The sequence below is a fragment of the Leopardus geoffroyi genome, chromosome A2, assembly GCF_018350155.1.
Source record: "Leopardus geoffroyi isolate Oge1 chromosome A2, O.geoffroyi_Oge1_pat1.0, whole genome shotgun sequence".
Lineage (NCBI taxonomy): Eukaryota > Metazoa > Chordata > Mammalia > Carnivora > Felidae > Leopardus > Leopardus geoffroyi.
Genome location: NC_059331.1, coordinates 5,109,737 through 5,135,041, shown reverse-complemented (window position 1 = coordinate 5,135,041; position 25,305 = coordinate 5,109,737). Strand labels below are relative to the sequence as shown.

Here is a 25,305-nt window from a genome sequence, read left to right as displayed (position 1 = left end):
GCACAACCGCCTCTCAGCCCCTGTCCACTGCAGAGTCCTCTGGAGACAGGGGGTGGGGGAGGAGGGGGGTCTCACATGGCCATCTCGAACTGCTCCAGCCACTTCTTCTTCAGTTCTCGTGTCTTAAAGAACAGCTCATAGCCCTGGGAACCTTGGTCCTCGATCAGGAGAAACATGTGAGTCCACTGCAGGGAACAGGGTTCAGAATGAAGACACCCAGTCTGCAGAGGATGGGACCACACACCCTCTTCACCCCTACCCCTGTGGGGAGGAAAGGGTCAGCCTCGTAACAGCCTCTCTGCCCCTCGGAGAAACTGGGCGCGGGCACCCTTGTAAGGGTCTGCCTGGGAGAACCAAACATACGTGCACAAATCTAAGACCACGCGTGTCTTACACACACACACACACACACACACACACACACACACGGGCATTCTAAAGCTCGAGTGCAGAGCCTCAGCTCTCCCAGCACTGGGGACCCCAGATCTGGCTTCGGAGCCCCACCTTCTTGTTTTCTCGCTCTCCAGAGGAATCATCTCGAACCTGGAAGCTTTGCAGATCCACAACATTCTTGAGGTCGTAGGAGTCCCCTCGGCGCTTGCAGATGAGCAGAGCTTTGTCGAGCAGGAAGGCGTACCTGAGAGCAACTTGGGTCAGGGGCCTCTGTCTGGCTCCCCTCGGCCAGCTCCTCCCCACCGGCTCCACCTTCCTGGCCCCACCCGGCTGTCCGTCTAGGACTCCCGCCCTTCTCCTCCTCTGTGGCCAGCTTGCAGGATTGGCCTACCCATCCTGACCTCGGCCCTAAGATCCTTCCCGGTCCCAGCACCTGCTGGTCTTGGCTGCACCCACACGTCCACGCTACTCCCGCCCGGCCCGCCCACCTAGGCCCCACCCCCTGCTGTAACTAGAAATCCCGCCCCGCCTCTTTCCTGTAACTGTTGGCTCTGCTTACCGGTCCATCTTGGAGCGCCTCTCCACTGAGGTGATCTTGAGCTCCCCATCGATCTTGGGCCGGCCATAGTGGGCCAGAGACTGGTCCTACGCAGCAGGAAGAGGGTCTGGCAAGGGGCCACCCGGGGGGAGGCCAAACACCCTCCCACCCCACCCCCGCGGCCACACCCCTGGCCCGTCCTGCCCTGCCCCCTCACCAGGTTCTCGATGGACAGCTGGAAGTTGGTGATCTGCCGTAACGTCTCGTTGTCCCGCTTGACCTCATTCACACACTGTGCCAGGTCCTGGGGGTGGGGCAGGGGTGAGCCTGGGGCCCCCAGCCTGGCCAATCCCCTCTCTGGTTGGGCGTAGGGGGTCAGCCCCCACCAGGGGCTGGCAGGAGGCGTAGAAAGGGCATCCCCGCATGTACTGTCCCCAGGCGAGACGCTAGGAATCACTCACTGGTCACATGGGCGTGTGGTCATTGATGAGAGGAGGGGTTGCCTGTGGGTGTGACCGTGTGCCCTGCCTCGAACGTGTACACGCCTGTGTGTGACCACTCACCCTCATGGCGTCCAGGGCCTGCCTCAAGTTCTCCTTCTCCATCACGTCCTGCGTGTGTTTGACCAGCTCCTGCACAGCCCATGGAGACAGACATCACCTGGGCCTGCCCTCTCCTCTTGGGGACCCTCCAGACAAGCCTGGCCCTGCCAGCTTCCTCCTTCCTCCCAGAGGGTGCCAGGCCCCGGCCCCGGGAAGACAGCTCTGCCCCCACGCCTGTGACACGGAGAGGGAGACAAACCAAGCCCTTGCCTGGGGGCCCCCACTTGTGCACCTGGAGAAGGAGGTGATACTTGAGTACCCGCTGCATGGGCACCATCAGCAGGTCCCGCAAGGTGAACCTCCCGTTGTTTGCTCGCTGAGAACATTCCTGGGGGGGTCAGAGAAAGAGATGAGCACGATGAGGTGGAGACAGGTGTGGATTTTTCTAGAACCTGAAGCATCATCAGGGAAATAGTGAAGGAAGAATTTCCTGGAAGGCTGGCAAACACTGCCTGAGGCAGTGGAGCTGGGGAGGGAGCCGGGGACAGGACTGCAGGGTCCCCACAGTGGAGACCGACGAGGCCGGATGGACGGTGCATGCAGGTGGTCTGTCCTCATTTCTGCCCTGTAGATACACTGGTTCCGGGGCAGGGGAGGGCGGGTGTTCAGCCCAGGATCGGGGCTCGGTGTGAGTTGGGGCTCAGCCCAGACTTGGGGCACGGCCAAGGCTGGGACTCAGCGCAGGCTGGACTGGGGGTTAGCCTGGAGTCAGAGCTGAGTTCAGGGTCAGGACTGAGTCCAGAGTCGGGGTTCAGCGGGGGGTCAGGGCTCAGGGCTCCTGCCCACCTCTTCCTGCTCCCTTTCTCCCACTCAGCTGGTCAGTACCTCCCACCCCAAACCCTGGCCGGGCTGCGACGGAAAGTAGCACCACCAGCTCCGTCTCCTCCCCACTGGCCCTGGGGCCTGGGAAGGGGTAAGAGAGCCCCCCAGATGGCGCCCGGGCCCCACCTCCAGCTTCATTTGCACATCCTCCCGGGCGGCGGCCACATGGTCCAGGTGCTTGCTGGCGGACTCCACCTGGCTGCAGTAGCGGCCGTAGACGAGGAACCTGAGGGAAGGACAGGTGGCCGGGTAATGGTGGCCCGCACCATGGTCAGGCAAATCTGGGTGTCAGTCCAGGCCCCGCCTCTTCCCAGATGGTCTGAGCCTCGGTCTCCCCGTCTGTAAAAGGGGCACGACAATGGCACCTCCCACGTGGAGCCACTGAAGCGCCGGAGGGAGAGGATGCAGAAGACACGCTTAGCACTCGGCATATTGTCTCCTCGATGTTCACTCATCTAACCAGCACTTACGGAGCACCTACTGTGTGCCAGGCCCTGTGCCAAGCTCTTTAGGCATTCGTTTATTTCATCCTCACCCTGGGAGGTACATTCTGCACCACGTTGATTTTACGGATGCGGCAGCAGATGCTCAGAGAGGTTCGGTGAGTCTACAGTGCCACACGGCCCGGCAGAGGCAGAGCTGGGGACTGACCTACAAGTGGGCAGTCCCTTCCCTTGCCCATGAGCAGAGAGGGAACAGCCCTGCCTGTCCGGTAGCCTCTGAGGGCAAGGTCGTCCAAATGCCCGGCGCGGGCAGGACGGGGTGACTTCCGGGGGTCTGGGCTGGCCGGCTGGGTCTCACCTCTCCTTGTATTTGATGAACACCTGGTAGAGGGTGGGCGCACCTGGGGTGCCCAGGACTTCCTTCATCTCCTTTAGGAAGAGAGTGTGCACACGAAGCAGGTCCTACTCGGAGGAAGGAGTGGGGGCTGGGGTTCAGGAGGCCCACCCTGCAGTGCTCAACTCCCAGCCCCCACTCTCCAGGCACAGGTGGAGCCAGCAGGTCGTCCCCACTGGACAGACGCCCGGGAGGGCTGGGGACCGGCCAGCTCACCTCGATGTTGATGAAGATAATCTCAATGTCTTGGGGTTTGAGGAACCGTTGCAGGGGCTTCATGAAATGCTGCAGGAGTGGGGAGAGCAGGATGAAGGGGGCAGGACCCCTCCCTCCGGCCCAGGCCCAGGGAGCCGGGGACAAGGAGACAGAATCAGAGACCAACAGAAAGAGAGGCTGAGAGGCAGAGAGGCACAACGGCCACCCAAACACCTGTTCACGGCTGTTCACGCCAGCGTTATTCGCAACAGTCGAAAAGGAGGGACCAACCCGAACGTCCAGCGATGGGTGAACCGATAACAAGATGGGGTCCACCCACCCACCAGAATGTCGCTCAGCCACGAAGAGGAGCGACACTGGCACACGTGGACGGACCCCGAACACACGACGCTCGGTGAGTGGACCGGACACAGAGGGCCACGTCGTGTGGGATGCCACGTGTGTGAAATGCCCAGAACAGACACATCCACGGAGACAGAAAGTAGGTTAGCGGTTTCCAGGGGCTGCAGAAGGACGGGGGCGTAGGGGGTGATGGCTAAAGGGTACGGGGTTTCTTTGGGGGGGGATGACGAAAATGTTCTAGAATTAAACAGTGGCGATGGTTGCACAACCTTGTGAGTACACCAAAAACCACTGAATTGTCCACGTTAAAGGGGTGAATTGTATGGTACGTTGAGCTCATCTCGATAAAGCTGTTGAAAAAGCAATGGCCAAAGGGAAGAAAATAGAAGGTCGGAGAGACAGTAATAGACACAGGTGGACAGAGGTGAGGACACAGGAAAAGATACAGACAGGGATAGAGGGACACCCAGGGAAAGGGAGACCGAGGAAGAAGGAAGGAGAGACCGATCAAGACAGGAGATGGCGTGAAAGAGAAAACCAGCGGCAGAGAGAGAGAAGAAACAAAACAATGGGGACACAGAGGAGCCCCAGGCCCGATTGGGACCCGCGCATGCGCCCCCCGGGGCTGGGTCGGAGCCCCACACCTGTTGGATGGATCCCAGCGTGTCCGTGTACTTCTCCTCCGTCTGCTGGATCTCCCGCAGGCAGCAACACCGCTTGTCATACTCCGTCATCTTGGGCTGAGAGTGGGGAGCACAGGTCGGTGTTGGGGGGCCAGGGGCTGCGCGCCCCCCCCGCGCCCCCCCCCCATGAGGCCTCCCAGACGCCACGCTCCGCCCCACGCACCGGCATGGGCACCGGCTCCGCGGAGCGCATGAGGTCTTCGTAGATCTCATCACCCTCCGCCTCCTCGTTCTCCACACAGTCATACAGGTCCTCATCCTCTTCCACCGTGTCGCTGCGGGGTGTGGGGTCAGCTAGGGCCACCAGAGCCCCCAGGCCAGGGACCCCTCAGACCCCTCCCAGATCAAACTCGTGTCCCCTCAGGCCCCCCAGGGCAGAACCATGTCCCCTCAGACCCCCCAGGGCAGGGCCATGTCCCCTCAGACCCCTCCCAGATCAAACTCGTGTCCCCTCAGACCCCCCCAGGGCAGGGCCATGTCCCCTCAGACCCCCCAGGGCAGGGCCATGTCCCCTCAGGCCCCCCAGGACAGGGCCACGTCCCCTCAGACCCCCCAGGACAGGGCCATGTCCCCTCAGACCCCCCCCCAGGACAGGGCCATGTCCCCTCAGACCCCCCAGGACAGGGTCATGTCCCCTCAGACCCCTCCCAGATCAAACTCGTGTCCCCTCAGACCCCCCCAGGGCAGGGCCATGTCCTCTCAGACCCCCAGGTGAGAACCATATCCCCTCAGACCCCTCCCAGATCAAACTCGTGTCCCCTCAGGCCCCCCAGGGCAGAGTCATGTCCCCTCAGACCCCCCAGGACAGGGCCACGTCCCCTCAGACCCCCCAGGACAGGGCCATGTCCCCTCAGACCCCCCCCCCAGGACAGGGCCATGTCCCCTCAGACCCCCCCAGGACAGGGTCATGTCCCCTCAGACCCCTCCCAGATCAAACTTGTGTCCCCTCAGACCCCCCCAGGGCAGGGCCATGTCCTGTCAGACCCCCAGGTGAGAACCATATCCCCTCAGACCCCTCCCAGATCAAACTCGTGTCCCCTCAGGCCCCCCAGGGCAGGGCCATGTCCCCTCAGACCCCCCAGGGCAGGGCCATGTCCCCTCAGAACCCCAGGGCAGGGCCATGTCCTCTCAGACCCCCCCAGGGCAGGGCCATGTCCCCTCAGACCCCCCAGGGCAGGGCCACGTCCCCTCAGACCCCCAGGTGAGAACCATATCCCCTCAGACCCCTCCCAGATCAAACTCGTGTCCCCTCAGGCCCCCCAGGGCAGGGCCATGTCCCCTCAGACCCCCCCAGGGCAGGGCCATGTCCCCTCAGACCCCCCAGGGCAGGGCCACGTCCCCTCAGAACCCCAGGGCAGGGTGGTGGTCCCAGACACTCACTCGATCTGGTCAGATAGGCCACTGTAGATGTCTTCATCACCCACGGTCTCCTCCTCAGTGGGGAAGGGCCTGAGGGAGCCAGGATGGTATGAGCCAGAGGCCTGGGGGCCAGGGACAGGAGCTTGCAGGAGGGGTAGGACTGGAGCCAGGTCAGCCCAGGGATGCCAGCTCAAATGGTTACTCACATGATCCCCTTATTCTGGGCAATCGGGGTCCAGGACAGAGCAGACAGGGTGTAGATGACCTGTGACAAGGGCCATGGGCCACTCAGTAAGCCCCTTGCCCACCCACGTGCCAGAACACAGGCTCAGGCTCCAACCCCCGAGGCTAGACTATCACAGTTAGACTCCATGCCCCTGGGAGCTAATTCAGGGTTTTCTCCCCCTTCCCACTCCTCTGTGTGAGCAGATCAGGGTTCCCTTAACTGAGCACCCACCACTCGATCCCCTAACTCTATGCAATCGTCATAACCACTCAGAAAGGATAGGATGATATTATTCCTGTGTTACAAAGGAGGCACCTAGGGCTCAGAGAGGCATGGCCACAGATCTGAGGTCACACAACCAGTAGCAAAGCAGGGACTAGAACCCAGTTGTGCATACCCCAAGCCAACCCCTTTGCATCTGGTGTATGGCCTGGTCTGACTTCTCTGTCCTTCCTCCCAACAGCACTTAGATTTCCCAGTGTAAATGTTCATGGAAACGAACGGAAATCCAACCTTCCACCTCTCTCTGCCCAGCTCGCGGGAAGTTCAGCACCAGCTTACCTTCCCAAAATCCTGGACATCAAAGAGGTCAAAGGCCTCAAAGAGTTCACTCCGCTTGAGGCCAAACTTCTCACAGCAGGTAGACAAGAAGGTGCGTATGTTCTTAAGGCACAGGAACTGTGAGGAGAGACAGAAATGGGGGTGGAGGGAACATAACAGGACAGGGGAGAAGCTGAACCCTAGGCAGTCTGACTTGGGAACTGGTCATGGAAGGGGGAAAAGAAGGCACAGCCTCCCTCTCACACCCTCTTCTGATAAAGACAAGTGTACCTGAAGCTTGATCTACCCCTGAAATCTTTTTTTTTTTATTGAGGCAAAATTCACATAACATAAAGGTAACCATTAACTGATAACAAAATGTATTCCATACCTACAATGGAATATTACACAGCTAGAAAAAGGAGGGAAATTTTGATTTATGCTACAACAGGGATGAATTTGGAAAACATTATGCTCAGTGAAATAAGCCAGACACAGAAGGATAAGCCAGAACAATGATTATATGATTCCACTTATCTGAGGTCCCTAGAGTAGGCAAATTAATAGAGACAAAAAGTAGACGGTTAGAGCCAGGGTTGGAGGAGGGAATGGGGAGTTAGTGTTTAATGGGGACAGAGTTTCTGTTGGGGAAGAGGAACAGTTTTGGGTACCGTGGTAATGCTTACACAGCACTGTGAATGGGTTTAATGCTACTGAATTGTACACTTACAAATGGTTAAAATGATAAGTATTCTGCTATTTATATATTCTCCAGTTTATATAAATTTGTATTTATAGTTATCAAATATACTTGTATCATTCTATTTATGTATATAATATTGTGTATCTTTTACCATAATACAAAACCTAACCATTAACCACTTTAATTTTTTGAGGTTTATTTATTTTTGGGGGGGGGGGGGAGGGGAGGGACAGAGAGAGAAGGGGAGAGAAAATCCCAAGCAGGCTCCACACTGTCAGCGCAGAGCCCAAAGTGGGGCTCAAACTCACGAACCACGAGATCATGACCTGAGCCGAAGCTGGATGCTTAACCAGCTGAGCCACCCAGGCGCCCCCCAACCATTAGCCATATTAAAATGTACACTTCGGTGACATTTAGCATATTTGCAATGTCATGCAATGATCAATTCATCTAGTTCCAAGACACTTTTCTCAGCCCACAAAGAAACCCTGTACCCATTAAGCAGTCACCTGTGATTCTGCAGTCTCTTCCTTCTCCCTGGGAACCAGGGTCTGTTTTCTGTCGCTATGTATTCACCTATGTCCATAACTGATAAGTGGATAAACAAAACGAGGCATATCCATACAATGGAATATTAAAAAGCCATACAAAGTAGCAGGGTACTGATACATGCTACAAAATGGGTAACCCTCAAAATTGTGATGCCCAGTGAAAGTGGCCAGGCACAAAAGGTCACATATCGTATGGCGCCATTTATAGGAAACATCTCTGAAGGTTGCAATTTCACGAGTCAACACATTCCTTTCCTGTTTAAATCAGTCGGGGTTGGGTTGTAGTGACTTGTAACCAGAAGATATAAATTGATGTAGCAGTCAGACCTACAGGATGTCCCTCTGGGTTTGGGGAATTTGGTTCTATTGTTGCCTTATGTCAACTCACCCAAATGCCCCAATGGGCCCTAAGGTCCCTAGATCCTACAGAATCCGAACCAAATTTCTTGACCACAGTTTTATCTCACTGCCTTGCAGGAGCACCTACCCTGTGTCCAATCCCAGCTCTCTCTCTATACATATATATTTAATATGTATATATAGTATTGTATACATTAAAGGCATACTATGTGATGATTTGATATGCGTATTCATAGTGAAATGATTGCTACAGTCCAGCAAATTAACATCGCATCTCCTCACACAGTCACCATTGTGTGTAGCTCAGCACACCTGAAATCTACTCTCTTAGCATTTTTCCAGTGCTCGAGACAGTATTATTCAGGACGGCAGCTACATCATGCCCAGGCATTAGATCCCTAGACTGACTCATCCTACCTAACTGTGATTTTGGATGCTTGGACCACCGTCTCCCCATTTTTCTCATCCCCCCCCCCCACCCAGTGCCTACTAAGCTTCTACTCTCTGCTTCTATGAGTTTGACTTTCTCTCTCTCTCTCTCTCTTCCTCCTTTCACCCCTCCCTCTTCCCCTCTCTCACATTCTTTCTCTCTCTCTCTCGGAATTCTTGCAACAATCCTGCAAGTAATGTTATAGCCTCATTTTATAGAGAAGGACACTGAGGCACGGCCAGCCAGCCAGAAAGCAAACCCAGGCAGTATGACTACAAGCATTTTGCCAGAGCAACATAATTGCTGCATCCACAGTATACCCAACCCATTATCTATGCAACATGAACTTTATTTTATTTTATTTTTTAAATTTTTTTTTTCAACGTTTATTTATTTTTGGGACAGAGAGAGACAGAGCATGAACGGGGGAGGGGCAGAGAGAGAGGGAGACACAGAATCGGAAACAGGCCATCAGCCCAGAGCCCGACGCGGGGCTCGAACTCACGGACCGCGAGATCGTGACCTGGCTGAAGTCGGACGCTTAACCGACTGCGCCACCCAGGCGCCCCTGTAACATGAACTTTAAATAAACCTTAACTGAAATAAATGTATTTAAGAAGAGAACCTTACACCCTACTATCAAAAAAAAAACAAAAAAACAAAAAACCAAAAAAAACAACCCTAGGATCATTTGCTATGAAAAGAAGCCAGTGTAAAATCAGTGTGATGTAAACAATGCTACTAAGTGCCAGCTGGATATTCTGTTGCCTACCCAAGGCTTGTTTTCTCTCTGTTCAAAAGAGATTAGCAACAGTAAGAGATGCCTAAAAAAACAGCAATTCAACATCCATTTGTGATAAAGAGAGAGAGAAAAGGGGAAAAAATGACTCTTGGTCAAGTAGGAATGGAAAGGAATTTCTGTAACCTGATAAAGAGAGCATCTTCAAAAAATCTTAAACCAGGGCGCCTGGGTGGCTCAGTTGGTTGAGCGACCGACTTTGGCTCAGGTCATGATCTTGCGGTCTGTGGGTTCGAGCCCCGTGTCGGGCTCTGTGCTGACAGCTCAGAGCCTGGAGCCTGCTTCGGAGTCTGTGTCTCCCTCTCTCTCTGCCCCTCCCCCACTCATGCTCTGTCTCTCTCTGTCTCAAAAATAAATAAAAACATTAAAAAAAATTTTTTTTAAATCTTAAACCTCTGTTTTAAATAAAAAACAAAACATTGTATTTAATGGTGGAAATGTTGAAAAGATTCCCTGGCATTTGAAATCAAAACTAATCAGGGCTGTTCCCATTACCATTTCTAGGCAACACTGCGTTGAAGATCTTAGCCTGCTCTACAAGACAAAACTAAAGGAAAAAAGGAAGGAAGCCAGGGAGGGAGGAAGGGAAGGAAGGAAGGAAGGAGGGAGGAAGGGAAGGAAGGAAGGAAGGAAGGAAGGAAGGAAGGAAGGAAGGAAGGAAGGAGGGAGGAAGGGAAGAATGGGAAGAAGGAAGGAAGGAAGGGGGGAGGGAAGGAGGGAAGGAAGGAAGGAGAGAGAAAGGGCATTCTGCAGAAGGTGCCATCAATACAGAAAGCCCAAAAGAATACAGATAAATAACCAGAATCAATACAGTAACTTAACAATGCTAGTGAATACACAATCAACACACAAAGTTTACTGTGTGATGGTACATTAGCAAAAATTAATCATAAAATGTCATTTTTTTAAGAAAACATTTACAAAATTCTAGAATAAGCAAAACTAATCTACGGTGATAGAAATCAGATCAGTGGTTGCTTCTGGGGTGGGGAGGGTGGCGGAGATTGACTCAGAAAGGCCACAAGGGATGGAAATGCTCAGTGTCCTGATAAGGGTGTGGGTTGCACAAGTGTATACATTTGCTAGAACTGATTGAATGGTAAACTTGAAGAACTGAGCATTTCACTGCATGAAAATTGCACTTCGATTTTAAAAGGATACCATTTACCGTAGCCTAAAAATTGTAAAACAAACATACAAAAAAGCTAGTGATGAGTAACAAATCTAACAAAAAGAAGTGAAAAACTCTTTTATGAAGAAAATTAAAATTGTATTGAAAAATATGAAAGAAGATCTGTACAAGTAGAGTGAAATATATACTAATTCTTGTCCAGAGAGACTCAACATTTAAAATTGTTCAACCTTCTCAAAAATTGAGCCATAGACCCAACACAGTGTCAGTTAAAAATCTCAAACTGCTTTTTCATGGAGCTTGGTGCGGGAATCCTAAAATGCATATGGAAAAGCACAGTCACAAATAGCCAAGACAAGTCAAGCCGAGGGAGAAGTAAACTGCGACGGCTCACATCAAGACTCAGCATACAGCTACAGTAATTACGACAATGTAACAACAGTAGTCAGCCTCCAAGATGGCCCCCAAATGGCCCACAGATCCCAGGACTTGTGTCATTTTTGCAACTGCCTCTCTCACGATTAGCCCCGTGTGACTAACAAAGCATGCTGGAAGTAACAACACGTGACTTTTCAAGGCTGGGTAACAAAAGGCATGACAGCTCCCACTTTGGCCTCTTGGATCACGGACCGGCCGCCATGTTGAGACCACTCAGTCAGCCCTATGGAGGGGTCCCAGGGGAGAGGAACTTGGAGGTTCCGTGTGGCTGAATCACCTAGGAAGCAGACCCTGCAGCCACAGTTGAGCCTTCAGATGACTGCGGCCTCCCGAGAAACCCACACACGTGCCTCGGTGAAACAGCACTGCCTGTGTGAGGCAGTCCCTGCCTCCTGGAGCCCCCAGCCCTTCCGGGGAGGCACCCTGGCTTGAGAGTGTAGCCTCTTCCAAAGCTGGGATGAAGAGTTTGGCACGCATAGGTTTGTTCGATCCTCCCGACAATGTTGCTACTGAGGTCTAGGAGGCACGCTCTAACCCCATCTGTCCTTCCGGTTGTGCGAGCCCAAAATGTTGGGGTCACCTTGGCTCCTCTGTTTCTCTCTCATCCACTTCCAATCCATCAGCAAATCCTGTCGGTTCCGCCTTCCAAATACAGCCAGAATCCCGCCCCTTCTCTGCACCTGCCTGGCCCAAACCACCATTATCATTCACCTGCTTTATTGCAATGGCCTCCTTATTGTATCCTTGCTTCTGCCCTTGGACCCATGTCATTTACTTTCAAATATTGTCACAATCTTCCCAAGACTCCCACCCTACCCAGATGCCAACCACAAGGCCCCACACGACCTGCCCCATCCCCTCCCCACCTTCCCCTCCTCCCTCCCTCCTCCTCACTCTCTCTGCTCCAGCCATACAGGCCTCCTTGCTGTCCCTTCAACATGCCACGCACAGTAGTGCCCCAGGACCTTTGCACAGGCTGTTCCCTCTGATCAGAATGTCCATCTCCAGTTAACACAGTGCCTCCCTTCCTTGTCTCTTTCAGGCCTTTGATGAAATGTCACTTCTCAATGAGACCTTCCCAATCACTCTACTTAAAACTGCGCCCTCCCCCCCCCCACACACACACACCTAGCACTCTCCATCTTCTCCTCTGCCTTGTGTTTTTTCTGGGGCACGGTGTATTTCTCTTATTTATTTTGTTATTGTCAGTCTGTCCCCCTTCACACACTAGAACATCCACTAGGAGAGGATTCTCAGTATAGTTTGTTCACTGCTGTGGCCTCAACACCTAGTACAACGCCTGGTACCCGGGAGATGCTCAACAAAAGTTGGGGAATGCGTGAATCCATATTTTATAGATGGGACACCTGAGCCTCAGTGAGGATGTATCACTTGCCTGAGGCCACACAGGAAGGAATGAAAAGCCAGATACAAGTTCTCGGAGCCCAGAGACCATGCCCCTAACCACTGTACCACTGCACCTCTTTGAACCACACCGGGCTGCCTCCTGATGCCACGAAAGAGGTTCGGCACATGACAGGAACCACATGTAACACCCTCCTGCCCAGCAGCCTTTGCATGGCGGTAGGCTGACTCCAGACGGGGCTCAAGTCACCAGGGGCAACAGAGCACTTGGCCTCATCTGGCCAGAGGGAGGAAGTTCCCTCCTGACCTCAGGGAGATCAGCTGAGCCTTGAGACTTCTTCCCCCCAGTCATGTGACATCTCAAGGGGCGAAAGGGGCTATGACTCATCAGCCCTCCTGGATGGGGTAGGCCCAGCTGAAAAACGGGGGGCTCCCTCAGACAGCAGGAATGACTGAGGTTAGACCACCACAAGGACTTCTCGGTAGCCCAAAGCGTGGGAGAAGGTGGCAAAGGACAGGAGGCCTTTTAACCAAAGGTAGGAGGGGTGTGTGAATACATTTCCTCCCCGTTGGTGAGGCGAACCCCTCAGCCCCCCGCCCCCTTCCACCAGAATATCGGAGAGCTGGGCTGGCATCTTGCCCATATGCAAATCAGCACCCAGACACTTCCCCTTTGCCTGCGGGCCCCTCACCACCCCTGCCCAAGACAAAGAAAGAGCCACAGAGTTTGGTTAGCTTGCCACCCTCCTCCAGGGAACCAGTGTGCAGGGACAGAGGCCCCATTTGGTGGCTGGGGGCAGGGAGCAGGAGAGGGACCCACAGCTGAGCACAAGTGCCGCAATCCGCTCCCCCACCCCCAGCCCAGCCCAGGGAGCCACCGGAAACAGGAAATGCCTGTTACCAGGGCTTGCTCAGGGAGACAGAGGAAGGGGGGGGGGGCCTCCGTGTTCAGCCCTGAAGCCCCTTAATCTTGGGACTGCAAGACTTCATCTTGCAGACCAGAGAGGCTGGGCATGCTGTGCACTCTTTTTGAAGCCTGGAAGCAGGGGTGCAGAGCATCACCTCCTCATCCTGGCCTTCAAAACCTCCCCCCACACCAGCCTGTCTCTCTTCTCTCTCCTCCCTTCTCACCCCAGCACACACTCAGCTTCTCAGTGCCTGTCAAGGGGGTCAGAGAGACATGGTTCGACTCCCAGCCCGGCGGCCGCCCGCTGAAGAAACTTGGGTGGGTCACTGCACCAACTTGGGGGGGGGGGGGTCCTCATCTTCACTCTGGGCATGAAAACACCAACTGAATCTCCACTCCAGCACCTGGCCCAACAGCCAGGCTCATTCATTCATTCATTCATTCAGCAAGCATGTATTGAGTGCCTACTGTGTGCCAAGGCCTGGGACCCGGTGATGGCCAACACAGACAGAACCCCGTCTCTACAGAGCTTACAGTCTAGTGGGGAGACGGACACCGAACAGACAGCGACATGACACCGTTAACAGCGGCGGTGAGTGAGCACGGGAACCAGCACAGGGAGCCACGGGAGGGATCTGGTGAAAAGGCAGAGGTGTCTGATAAAGCCAAGGACCGAGGGGTGGCGAAGAGGGAGGAGCAGCGCTCCAGGCGACCCTCACACCCCGGGGGCTGGGATGTCAAACGGTACCACCAAGTTGGAAGGATGGCTTGGCAGTTTCTTAAAAGGTTAGACATTGCACCTACCACGCGATGCATTCTTCCCACCCCCACGGCGTCTACACAGAGAAATGAAAGCAAACGTTCACGGCAACCATACCAGTGGTAGCCAAAACATGGCCACCCAAAGTGTCCATCGACGGGAGAAAGGATTAGCAAAGTGGGGGGGGGGTCTGTGTGCTGGAATACTACTCAGGAATAAGGCAGGAAGGACTGATGCACACAGCACTACAATAAATCGCAAAAGAAGGTGCCGAGTGAAAGAAACAGACTACCCCCCCCCCCCCCCCCGCCCCGGGTGGCTCAGCCAGTGAACTCTCCGACTCTTGATTTCTGCTCAGGTCAGGATCTCACGGTTTGTGAGTTCGAGCCCCACGTCGGGCTCCACACTAACAGCACGGAACGTGCTTGGGATCCTCTCTCTCCCTCTCCCTGCCCCTTGCCTGCTCATGCTCTCTCTCTCTCTCCCTCTAAATAAGTATATAAACTTCATTTAATTTATAGAATTTATAAAATATATAAAATAATATATAAATATATTTAAAAAAAGTTAACTAAAAGGGTACATAACATATGATCAGATGATGTCACATGAGAGAACACTCTTAATTTTGCAACCCCCCTTCACTGATTCAACAAATATTTATTGGGCATCACCTAGGCCCCAGGAACTGATTCCAGTGCTGGGGATACAGCTGTGGACAAAAGGGATACACACCCCTGCCCGTGCGAGGCTGACGCTCTGGTAGAAGGAGACACACAACCAAAGTGTTACACGAATACGTATGTGGAGGGGGGGAGGTATTAAGGAAGACAACTAAGTGGGATTAAAGGGATGGAAAATGCCAGGAGGGGGTGCAGTTTTAAATAAGGAGGTCTGGGAGGCTTCACTGAGAATGTGATGTCGGTGCAAAGCCTTGAAGGATGGAATGATCCAGGTGGGTGCCCGCCTGCAGAGGGACAAGCCAGGACAAAAGCCCTGAGGCAGGATGCTGCCTGGTGCATAGGAAGAAGAGGTCAGAGGCCACTATGGCTGGAGCAGAATGAGAAAGGGGGAGGGGGAGGGAGTGAACAAAGGGCAGTATTTGCCAAAACTGGAGAGCAAAACTGTGCCATCAAAATGGGGCGGGTGCTTGTCCCCCAAGCACCCCACCCTTTGGCCATATCTCTGAGTCCTTGAGAGGGAAGCACAAATGATTGATGCCTTTCCCCCAATTCCCCCCGTCCCATGCCCCAACACAGAGCACACTGAAGGGAACAGCCGCACATCTCTTGGGGTGCTGGATGCTGTACTCAGGTGGGGATCATTCCGAGGCCCCAGGACAAACAGGCACAAGACAGACAACCCCAGGTGGATTTCTGGAAACATACTATCCACTGAGCAGCCACGAAGGTGCTGTGGTGTTCCACCGGGACTGGAGGTGACTTGGAGGAAGCCGGGGACATAATGACGGCAGGAAGATCTCTGATGGGTTGTCTAGAGGAAGGCTGATGAGCTGTGTGCTGGTGGAGAATCCTAAGAAAGGAGATCTGGGTTTGATCTAAGATTGAGCTGAACTCCAAAACCACCAGAGCCATTAGAGCTAAAAAGGACCCTGCCTTGCAAATTAAAACTGCTGCATTTCGTCTGTTCTCAGGCAAATAGCAGTAGCAGCTGCTACCGTTGAGATAATACACTGAGCTCAAAGAGGCAGTCACTATGAGGACCGTTGGCCTGCTTGCTCTCAGAGCCATTCCCTGTCTGCCATTTGCTCTACTCTGTAGCAAAGGGAACTACATTTCCCAGGCTCCTTTGCACCCTGGCTTCCAGGTAGGCTTAGCCAATGGGATGCCCAGGCAGGAAATCAGAGGGCGGGAGAAAGAGAAACCAGGGTATTTCTCCCTCTCTTGCTGTGCCTCTTCACAGCAACAAATATGTCTCCTTCCTGGTCTCAGCTCCCTGATGATAATAGCTCTTGAGCAACGTCCTGGATCCCCTGCATGGTTCTGGCCTCCGGATCCTAGTCACGTCACCTCTTCTACTGTTTCTCTAGCCTAGTGGCCACTCTCTGGGTTGCCTCAGTATTCCCCATCTGTCTGCTCAGCTCCCCCATCATCCATGAGCCATTCCCTGAATTAAATCCTCTCTGAAAGATCTAAGAGGATTTCTGCTTTCCTGGCTAAACCCTGACTGAGAAAACCAGAAATGTGACGCCAAGACTATCTTCTAAGGTTCATATGTCCCTTCAAAGAGGCAATATTCATATAGTGCTTATGGTGGTCACAGGTCTGGGGTTTCAAATCCCAACATAGCTACTTGTTAACTTGGGCAACTCACTTAAACTTTCCATGTTTCCATTTCCTCATCTGTGAGACTAGGGTTAATAATCAGTAACAGATTGTGCTTTCCAAAGATGGCCACAAACATATCACCCATGCAGCAAGCTCTTCTGCAGTGTGATGTGTCACACCACCCTCAGGGGGTGGAGTCTGATTCCCCGGCCCTGGAATCCGGGCCGGTTTTGGTGACTGCAGCAAAGCGACACTACGCGGTCTCCAAGTAGGTCAGCGGCTTCCACCTTGTGAAACACTTGGTCTCTCCGCACTCCTTCTCAAAACCCACTCGCCATGTTGTGAGGGAGCCCAAGCCACACAGAGAGCCCGCATGCCAGTGCTCCCGTCACCAGCCCCAGCTGAGCTCAGCCTTGAGTCACCCCAGCCCAGACTGTGAGTGAAGGGTACTCCAGCTGATTCCAGCCCTCAGACATTCGAGGCTTCTCATCGTGGGGCTGACAAACCATCATCTCCACACTCCATTTGAATTCCTGACTCACAGAATCTGTGGGAATTCTAAAATACTTGTCCTACATCATCAAGTTTGGGGTGCTCCGATTCACAGAAGAGGTAACCTGAACGTAATGGCACCTACTTCACGGATTTGCTGTGAAAACCAAAGGAGGTGATAAGTTTTACGTACTTTGGACAACACTTGCACATAGTAAGGGCTCCATACATCGGACCTGTTCCTATTGTTGTTATTTATTATACTTTCCAACACTATTCCCGTCCACTTCAGTAGAACTGTTCTTTTCCAAGTACCAACACCTCACTGTACTCAGGTGGGGATCATTCTGAGTACACTTTCCTCTTTTGGCCTCTGGATACTACATCCTTCTGGCTTTCCTCCCTCCTGAGTCACTGGTTCTCTTCTGCCTCCTTGGCTGCTTCTTCCTCCTCTCCCTGACCTCTCCATGCTGCTGCACCCTGGGACTCAGACCCCTTTCCTTCTCTCTCTCTCTCTCTCTCCCCCCCTCCCTCTCCAGATGATCTCATCCACCCGAATGAGTTTGTTTACAATAGGTTCTGCTTGCGGCATGTGACAACTTTACAACCATTATGCTCACTTAATTCTTGTGACAGACCTATAAGGCATGGGCTATGGTGACCCCCATTTGAAAAGTGGGGAGACTGAGTCACAGAAAGTTTCAGTAAGTCATCCAAGATCCCACAGTCAGGACTGGAACTCAGACCCCCATGCAGCTAGAGTCCTTGCCCCTGGGATTATAGGACAGTTAGGATATCAGCAGCACCCTTGTTCTTTACCCACTAGATGCCAGGAGCACACAACTCCCTCCAGTAGTGACAACCAAAAATACCTTCAGGCATTGCCAAATGTCCCCTGGGAGGACAGAGCTACTCCCCACCGCACTAACCATTAGGCTATGCCGCCTTCCTTCTCCATGGTAACTCAGCCCCATCAGAACTCCTCAAAACCTGGCTCTCCCCAGCCTTCCAATCTTAGCAGACAATGTCCCCATTTGGGCAGGTTCCTAAGTTATAAGCTTAGACAATATCTTGCCTCCTTTCGTTCACTTCTACCCCTCCCCCATCGGGACCATCAGAAACTCTGATTGGCACAACCACCAAAATGGGAACCCATCCATTAGTCCCAAGTCCTAGTCCATGGCACCATCACATCCCTGTGGGACACCTCCATCGACTCCCTCTGCCCACGTCCCCTCACTTCCATTTCTATCACCCTTACAGCCTGGTCCCCCACAGAGCAGCCAGTAGGACCCCGTCAACCTACCAGTCTGCTTAAACCCTCCAAGGACTTCCCATCACGTTTAGTTTTGCACACGTACCCACAGCCAGGCCAGTGAAGCGCCTTCCTCCCCAATCTTATTCCCAGCTCTCTCCCTTCATCGTTCACCTTCCTTCAGACCCTCCTCACGACAGGGCCTTTGCACAGCATTTGCCCCCCCATCCCCCCATTCTTCCCAGAACTAGCTCCTTATCCTACACCTTTCAGCTTGTCTTGACCACCCTCCAGAAGCACGACCCTTTCCTCTTCTCCAACTTGACCCCTGGCCTATTTTGTCTGTAGCACTTACTGTAATATTTTGTTGATTTTCTTGTTTACTGTCTATAGTGGGTTGAATGGTGGCCCTGCCCAAAAGATGTGACATCAGATGCGTAGAACCTATGAATGTGACATTATTCAGGAAAAAAAAATAATAAAAGGACTTTGCAAGATGTAGTTAAGGATCTTGAGATCATGAGATCATCCTGGATTCCTGGGGAGGGGGGCACTAAATCCTCCAATAAGTGTCCATAGAGGAGACCCATAGATACACAGATGCAGGGGAGACAACCTCGTGAAGACAGAGTGACACAGCCAGGAGCCAAGCAACGTCTGGAGACACCAGAAGCTGGAAGAGGCAAGGAACTGTTTGCCTGCAAGAGTCTCCAGAAGGAGCTTGACCCTGCCCACACCTTGATTTCAGACCTCTAATCTCCAGAACCATGAGACAATATGTTTCTGTTATTTTAAGCCACCCAGTTTGTGATCCTTTATTAGGGCAGCCACAGGAAACGAGTACACTACCCTTGTCCCCCACAAGGCCATGAACTCCGGAGAGCAGTGAGTGTATCTGTTGTGTCCTGTCCCATAAGCCCTGTACTCAGCACAGCGCCTGTGGCTGATACTAAAATAAATGATTATTCTAACTCAAAGAAGCTCACAATCTCTTCTTTACTGTCCTCAAACAGTAATTATTCATGCATGTCTCTTTGGACCCTCCCCAAGACAGGAAGCTCACTCCCTCCAAAACAGAGTTTCTGTTTTGGACACTTTGACATTGGACGCTGTCTGCAGACACTTTGTTGTCACAATTGCAGGGGAGAGGGTGCTACATGGGGTGGGTGGAGGTCAGGGATGCCTCCAAACATCCTGCAATGCACAAGGCAGCCCTCAGGACAGAGAAAGATGCAGCTTCCAATGTCAACGGTGAAGATCTGTGCTGAAGTTAGTACTTGAAGCCAATATAAACGTGGGGGGCCTCCTGACATCTATTCCCCACTTCTTCTGCCAGCAGACCCTCGGTGTCCCCTGTGGAACCATGCCCCCTCCTCCTAATCTTGCTCCTTTGGGTGGGGACCCCTCCTCCCCAGCTGCTGGAATGGGTGTGTGACTTCAACCCAGCCAATCAGAACACTGTATTCTACCAACTGCAACAATTGGTTTGGAACAGACACGTGACACACACACCCCCGCCCCCACAAAGAAATCTCGTCCAATGAAGCATAGATCGGGCTTGAGTGCCCATTTTCCACTGCACACAGAATTGCAGGCCGTACGTTTGGAGCAGCTGGGCATCCTTGCCCACCACGATGAGGGGAAAGAATGGCCGAGAATGAAGGAAAACACTCAAAAGACAGCAGAGCCAAGAGATGGGGGCGGGGAGGGGTTCCTGAGACTGTCAGAGCCTCTGGATCCAGCTGGACCTGAAGACGTTTTCTCCCAAGCTTTTCACTTATGGGAGCTAATAAATCCGATTTTTTACTAAGCCAGTTTCAGTGGGGTTTTCTGTCACAAGTCTAAAACTCTTGGTGAAAATTTCTGCAGACTGAGCTCAGAATTTCCTCAAATTTCAAACTTCTCCGACTGAACAGCCCTTATTTCTTCCCCAGGGGACCTGACCCCCAAGTTCCTCCTAAAGTCCAGGTCTCAGAACACCATCCCTGCTATCAAAGGTCGACAGTTCATCTCTGCATTGTGGTGAGGTCTTTAGGAGCTCAGCTATGCCCACCCAACACAGCCTCAGGTTCTGCCCACTTCCTGGCCATTAGTGTTAACAAGGGAGACAAACAGAACTTATTTTGGCTCCTCAAATATGCCCCAACCTCCCACACTCAATCAGCATGCCTCCTCTTCCAGGAGGCTTACCCTGATTGCTTCTGGGGGTTTCCTCCTCTCTGCACCCACAATGCCCTGGGCTGCACCCACCCATCATGGACTGTGCTCCGCTCCTTTGTAACTGCCCATTTCCTGGTCTACTTCAAAGAGCTGCATGAGGGTCTGTGTCTCGTTCATCATGGAATTCTCTATCATCCTGCACATGGCCTAATAAAAGGAAATGTCTATGACGTGGGTGGTGTCATCGTTATTACTAGCATCATCATCATTTTTCCCATTTTATAGATGAGAAAACCAAAGGCAGAAGAGGCCTTGACACTTGCCCAAAGTCACGTAACTAGGAACTAGTAGAAGCTGGACTGATCCCAAGCAATCCATACTTAACCACTGCTAAACCACTACCACTAACCAATAATAAGTAAGCACTCAACAAATACCCATTATATCAGGGGTCAATTGGAAAACTCTGTAAAGAGACAGATAGTAAACTTTTTTTGGCTTCGTGTCTTTGTCATGACTAGTCATATCATGAAATCAGCCCCAGACAAAACGTCCATAGATGTGTGATTTGTTGTGTCAATTAAATTTTGTTTCTGAAATGAAGCAGCCACCTGAGAAGTGATAGTTTGTTGTTCCTGTATTAAAGGGACAATGAGTAGATGGATGAAGTGAATAGTCAGTAAATATTTATTGAGCACCTACTATGTGCCAGGTGCTGTTCTGGGCACAGGGACACAGCTGTGAACCAAACAGACAAAAAGCCTTTCCCTGACATCCAGTGGGGGGAAGTGGATAATAAACAAACAAGTAAAATCTATGTAAGTCAGAGGGCGGTAAGCGCTACGGAAAAAAATAAAACAAGACAAAGAACAGACATGCAAAGGCCCTGAGACTGGATGGGGCTTTGAGACTGGATGGGGCTTGGTGGGTTCTGGGAACAGCAAGGAGGCTCTTGTAGCTGGAAGAGAGTGAGGAAACAAAGTCCTGAAGGGTGACATTTCCCAGTACTAGACCCAGAAGGAGGTCAGTACACAGAATAAAACGTTAGAAGAGAAGGCACAATACCAAATGTTGACGCTCCCAGACTTCCAGCCCCATCAGCCGTAGTAGATTATTTTCAGAGAAGATCTTCTGGTCAACCCAACCCAACCTACTTTGCTGCAATTTTCTCCCACCCAGGCTTCCCCATCCCTAGCTGGATCCCTCCCCTGTGGCTTTGGTTCAAGCCCTCCTTATTCCTTTTCCCACCACGGACTCCTCCAAGCCAACCCCTCCAGACCTGCATCTCTGAAGGCAGCGAGGCATCACTCCGGGGTTCTACGACATTGACTTTTCTATGTCCACCCAACCCATTTCCTATCCTCCCTGGCTCCCAGCCAGACCATTTTCAGCCTCTCTTGCAGTTGGAGGGGGCCATGTGATGGAGTTCTGGCCAATGGAACAAGAATGGAGATGACAGCACCACTTCTGGGCCTGGCCCATGACAGCCTCTCATGGGTTCCCTCCTCACACTCCTCTCCCCTACCTTCTGGGATAGAGACGGCTCCAAGGGCTTTAGGGAAGAGAAGGGCCATGGGATGGGGAGAGCCCAGGTGCTACAGGGACTTTGTAAAGAAGAGCCACCCTCTTAAGCTCCCAGTTGACCCAACCTGGATTGTGATGTGAGCAAAAAGTAAACTGTTATTGCCACCGAAGTGAACAGTTTGTTACAGCAGCTAACATCACACACGCTGACTTACGCCACATCGTACAGCCAACTCAGACTGACTGAAATCAAATTAACCAAAAGAGTGCCTGCACCATTTTAGCATTTGCTAAATTCAGCACGTCAATCACATTAAAAAGGAATTTAACTTAACCCATCACATTTAAGGCTCACCCAAGCCTTAAAGGTGCTATTCGCATCCCACTTTAGAGATAAGACAACCAGGGCTCAGACAGGTTAAGCAACATTTTTTTTTTTTTCCTTCAAGATCACAAAGGTAGTAAGTACCTGACTTGAAATTCAAGCCAGCCTAATATGTAAAGAGTTTCTAAAAATCAATAAGAAAAAAAGGCAAACGGTCCCAGAAAGGAAAAAAAAAAAAAAAAAATAATGGGCAAATGAAATGAACAGATATTACTTTGCCGAGAGAAAATAGAAATAGCTCTTAGACAAAGGAAGAGGTTCAACCTCACTCAGAATAAGAGAAATGTAAATTGATCTATAGTGAGCTTTATCACCCATTAAGTTGGCAAAGCTCCAAAAGCTTGACAAGAGAACTGTCTGTGGCAAGATGAAGGACACAACTTGGCCACATCTGCCAGAAACACTAAGGCTCACACACTTTGGGCCAGCAAGTCCTTCTGAGAACGTATGCCATGAATACACTTGCTCATGTGTATGGCAGCAATAGTAAGATTTCTATGTAGCCAGGGACTTTTCTACGTTCTTTAGAGTAATCCATTACCTGTCACAACGATGCTTAAAGATAGGGATTTATTATCCCCATTTTACAGATGAGGACACTGAGGCACAGACAGGTTAGGTAACATGCCCAAGGTCACAGGGTGGAGTCAGCAAAAAGTGATTCGTGGACAAGGTTGATGGCTGCAGCAAATGTATCATAACAAAAGCCTGGTACCATCCAAGTGTCCACTGAGAGAAAGGATGATAAAATAAATGATCACCCAGCTGAGCAGTGGGACAGAGGCATTTCAGGGTGACTGCGGATAGCAAGAACCCCAGGACCGGGCTGCCCACGGTTCCAGTCCCCAAGTCTGCCGCTTCCAAGCTGGGTGCCCTGCAGCAGGTTACTCAACATCTCTGTGCCTCCATCACTCATGTGAAAAATGAGGATAATTACACCTAACAGGGTGTTGTGAGAATTAAACAAATGTAAAAAGTGCTTAGAACAGGGATCTGCAAACTGTTTCTACAAAGTTCTGTATAGTAAATATTTCCAGCTCCACAGGGAGGAGTCTCTGTGGCGACTGCTCAACTCCATAGCTGCAGCTGGAAAGCGGCCATAGACGATATACACATGCATCGGTGGGGATGGCTGGGTGCCAGTAAACCTTTATTTATAAAAACATGCTGTGGTCCAGATTCCGCTGTTGGACTGTAGTTTGCTGGCCCCTGGTTTGGACTCATGCTTGGCACATAGTTAGCTCAGCAGAAGTAATCTGTTTAACAAATGGATTATCCGGCATATCATACGGTCATTTTTTTTTTTTTTTTTTTGAACGAGGACACTCTCTCTATATTGATTTGGAAAGATTCCCAAGACGATTATCAAAGCGAGGAGAGCAAGATATAAAGGAACCAGTTGTACGTACCATCTTTCAAGTGAAGGGAGTAGGGTAGGAAATAAGAACCTACATTTCTAGTTGCCTATGTTTGCAATAAAGAAATTCTGGAAGGATATACAGTCAACTTAAAAAAGAAAAAAGTTACTTATGAGGAAAGGAAGGAGCTGGGTATCTGAGGGACAGGACTGGAAGTTAAACATTTCCCTGTGCACCTTTTTATGTGTTTTAATATTTGAACCATATGAATGTATTATTTAACCAAATATTTTAAAGCCTTTTGCAGGCTCTCTGTCCCCTAGCATAGGATTTCTCAACCTTGGTACTATTTTCAATTGTTTTTTAATTTGAGAGAGAGAGAGAGAGAGAGAATGAGCAGAAGAGGGGCAGAGGGGGAGAGAGAAAAAGAGAGAGAGAATCTCAAGCAGGCTCCACACTGAGTGGACTCGGGGCTCGATCCCACAACCCTGGAATCATGACCTGAGCCGAAATCAAAAGTCGGATGCTCAACCGAATGAGCCACCCAGGAGCCCCTCAACCTCGGCACTATTGATGTTTGGGGAGATCATTCTCTGCTGTGTCGGATACTGAGCGGCATCCCTGATACCTACCCCCCACATTTCAGTAGCATCTCCCAGATATGATGGGGCCAAAAACGTGTCCAGACATTGCCAAATGCCCCGGCGGGGGGCAAAATCACCCCAGCTAAGAAATACTACCCCAACCCAAATTCCTGCTTGCCATTATGCTACCCACCCTCCTGCTACCCCCCGTCCTTCCTAAACAGACAGTTTATCAGGAGTTTTCAGGTGTCACAGACCGTGCTAAGCAGTGCTGAAATAGTACAACCGTCCTCCCAATAAAGGTGCCATTTGTACCCATATTTCACAGATGGGGAAACTGAGGCTCAGAGAGGTGAAGCCAGGAAGTGGTGCGTCAGAATTTGAACTCTGGCCCCTCAGAGCCACCTCCCTCGAGCTGAGGCCCTGTTCTAACTCTCCTGCCCTCTCCACTGCCTTGCCAGTGACCGGGGCATTCACAGGCTGGGGACCTTGACATCATCCAGGGCCCAGCGCCTGTCCCTGCCAAGTCTAATCAGCTCCCACGCCCTGGCGGGTCTTTCCCACAATGACTGTCACATTCATCCCTCCCTCCCCAGTCCCTTGGCCTTACACTTTCATCTCTGCCACCCAGACTCCCAGAGGAAGGAGCTGAGTTAGGCTGTCTGCGGCTCAGTGTGCCGTCTGTGAGGATATCAGATCTCAGAGGGACCATCCAGCCTCAGATCTCAGATCTCAGAGGGACCATCCAGCCTCAGATCTCAGATCTCAGAGGGACCATCCAGCTTAGAGACTTCCCCTGGTCCGACCTCAGTCATGAACCACTCCCACCAGACTCTGTGGGCACCCACAAGCTCTCACCTCAGGGCCTTTGCACTGGCCGCACCCCTGCCAGGAGCACTGTATTCACAGCAATTCCCTGAATTCACAAGGCTCATTCCCTCACTTTCCCCAGGGCTCTGCTCAAATGTCACCTTACCAGCGAGGCTTCCGGGACCCCCCATTCAAAAGCGTGACCCGCACACTCCCACGCTCCCTCCGCTGCTTTGTTTTGTCCCTCCCCTCCCCACAAGTTAGACATTGTCGGTCTCGCCCCCTGCAATTCGGGCTCCTCAGCGACAGGGCTCTGTGTGTGTGTCCTTCCCACCGTCTCAGCACCAAGAAGAGGCCTGACATACATCGTAACTGGTGATGAGTGAATGCCCTCTTCCAGCCCTCTTCCCTGGAAACAACCGAGAAAAGGCAGAGTAACTGTGAAG

At 51.8% G+C, this 25,305-nt stretch overlaps 1 protein-coding gene across 8 annotated transcripts in view; it reads right to left on the bottom strand.

Annotated features, from left to right (window-relative positions):
- The window catches only part of VAV1 (vav guanine nucleotide exchange factor 1), a 50,328-nt gene that overhangs the window by 20,428 nt on the left and 4,595 nt on the right, over window positions 1-25,305 (bottom strand). For 4 of the 8 annotated variants that reach the window (XM_045491770.1, XM_045491771.1, XM_045491772.1 and 1 more), the window contains 14 exons: window positions 6,580-6,696; window positions 5,999-6,057; window positions 5,814-5,882; window positions 4,597-4,708; window positions 4,395-4,490; window positions 3,409-3,477; window positions 3,157-3,260; window positions 2,482-2,581; window positions 1,766-1,861; window positions 1,495-1,563; window positions 1,149-1,235; window positions 953-1,038; window positions 505-637; window positions 76-185 (listed from right to left, as the gene is read on the bottom strand). In XM_045491770.1, coding sequence (XP_045347726.1) covers window positions 76-185; window positions 505-637; window positions 953-1,038; window positions 1,149-1,235; window positions 1,495-1,563; window positions 1,766-1,861; window positions 2,482-2,581; window positions 3,157-3,260; window positions 3,409-3,477; window positions 4,395-4,490; window positions 4,597-4,708; window positions 5,814-5,882; window positions 5,999-6,057; window positions 6,580-6,696 — 1,307 coding nt within the window. The remainder of the gene's footprint in view (window positions 1-75; window positions 186-504; window positions 638-952; window positions 1,039-1,148; window positions 1,236-1,494; window positions 1,564-1,765; window positions 1,862-2,481; window positions 2,582-3,156; window positions 3,261-3,408; window positions 3,478-4,394; window positions 4,491-4,596; window positions 4,709-5,813; window positions 5,883-5,998; window positions 6,058-6,579; window positions 6,697-25,305) is intronic. The other 4 variants (XM_045491774.1, XM_045491775.1, XM_045491776.1 and 1 more) reach the window with 1 other exon arrangement.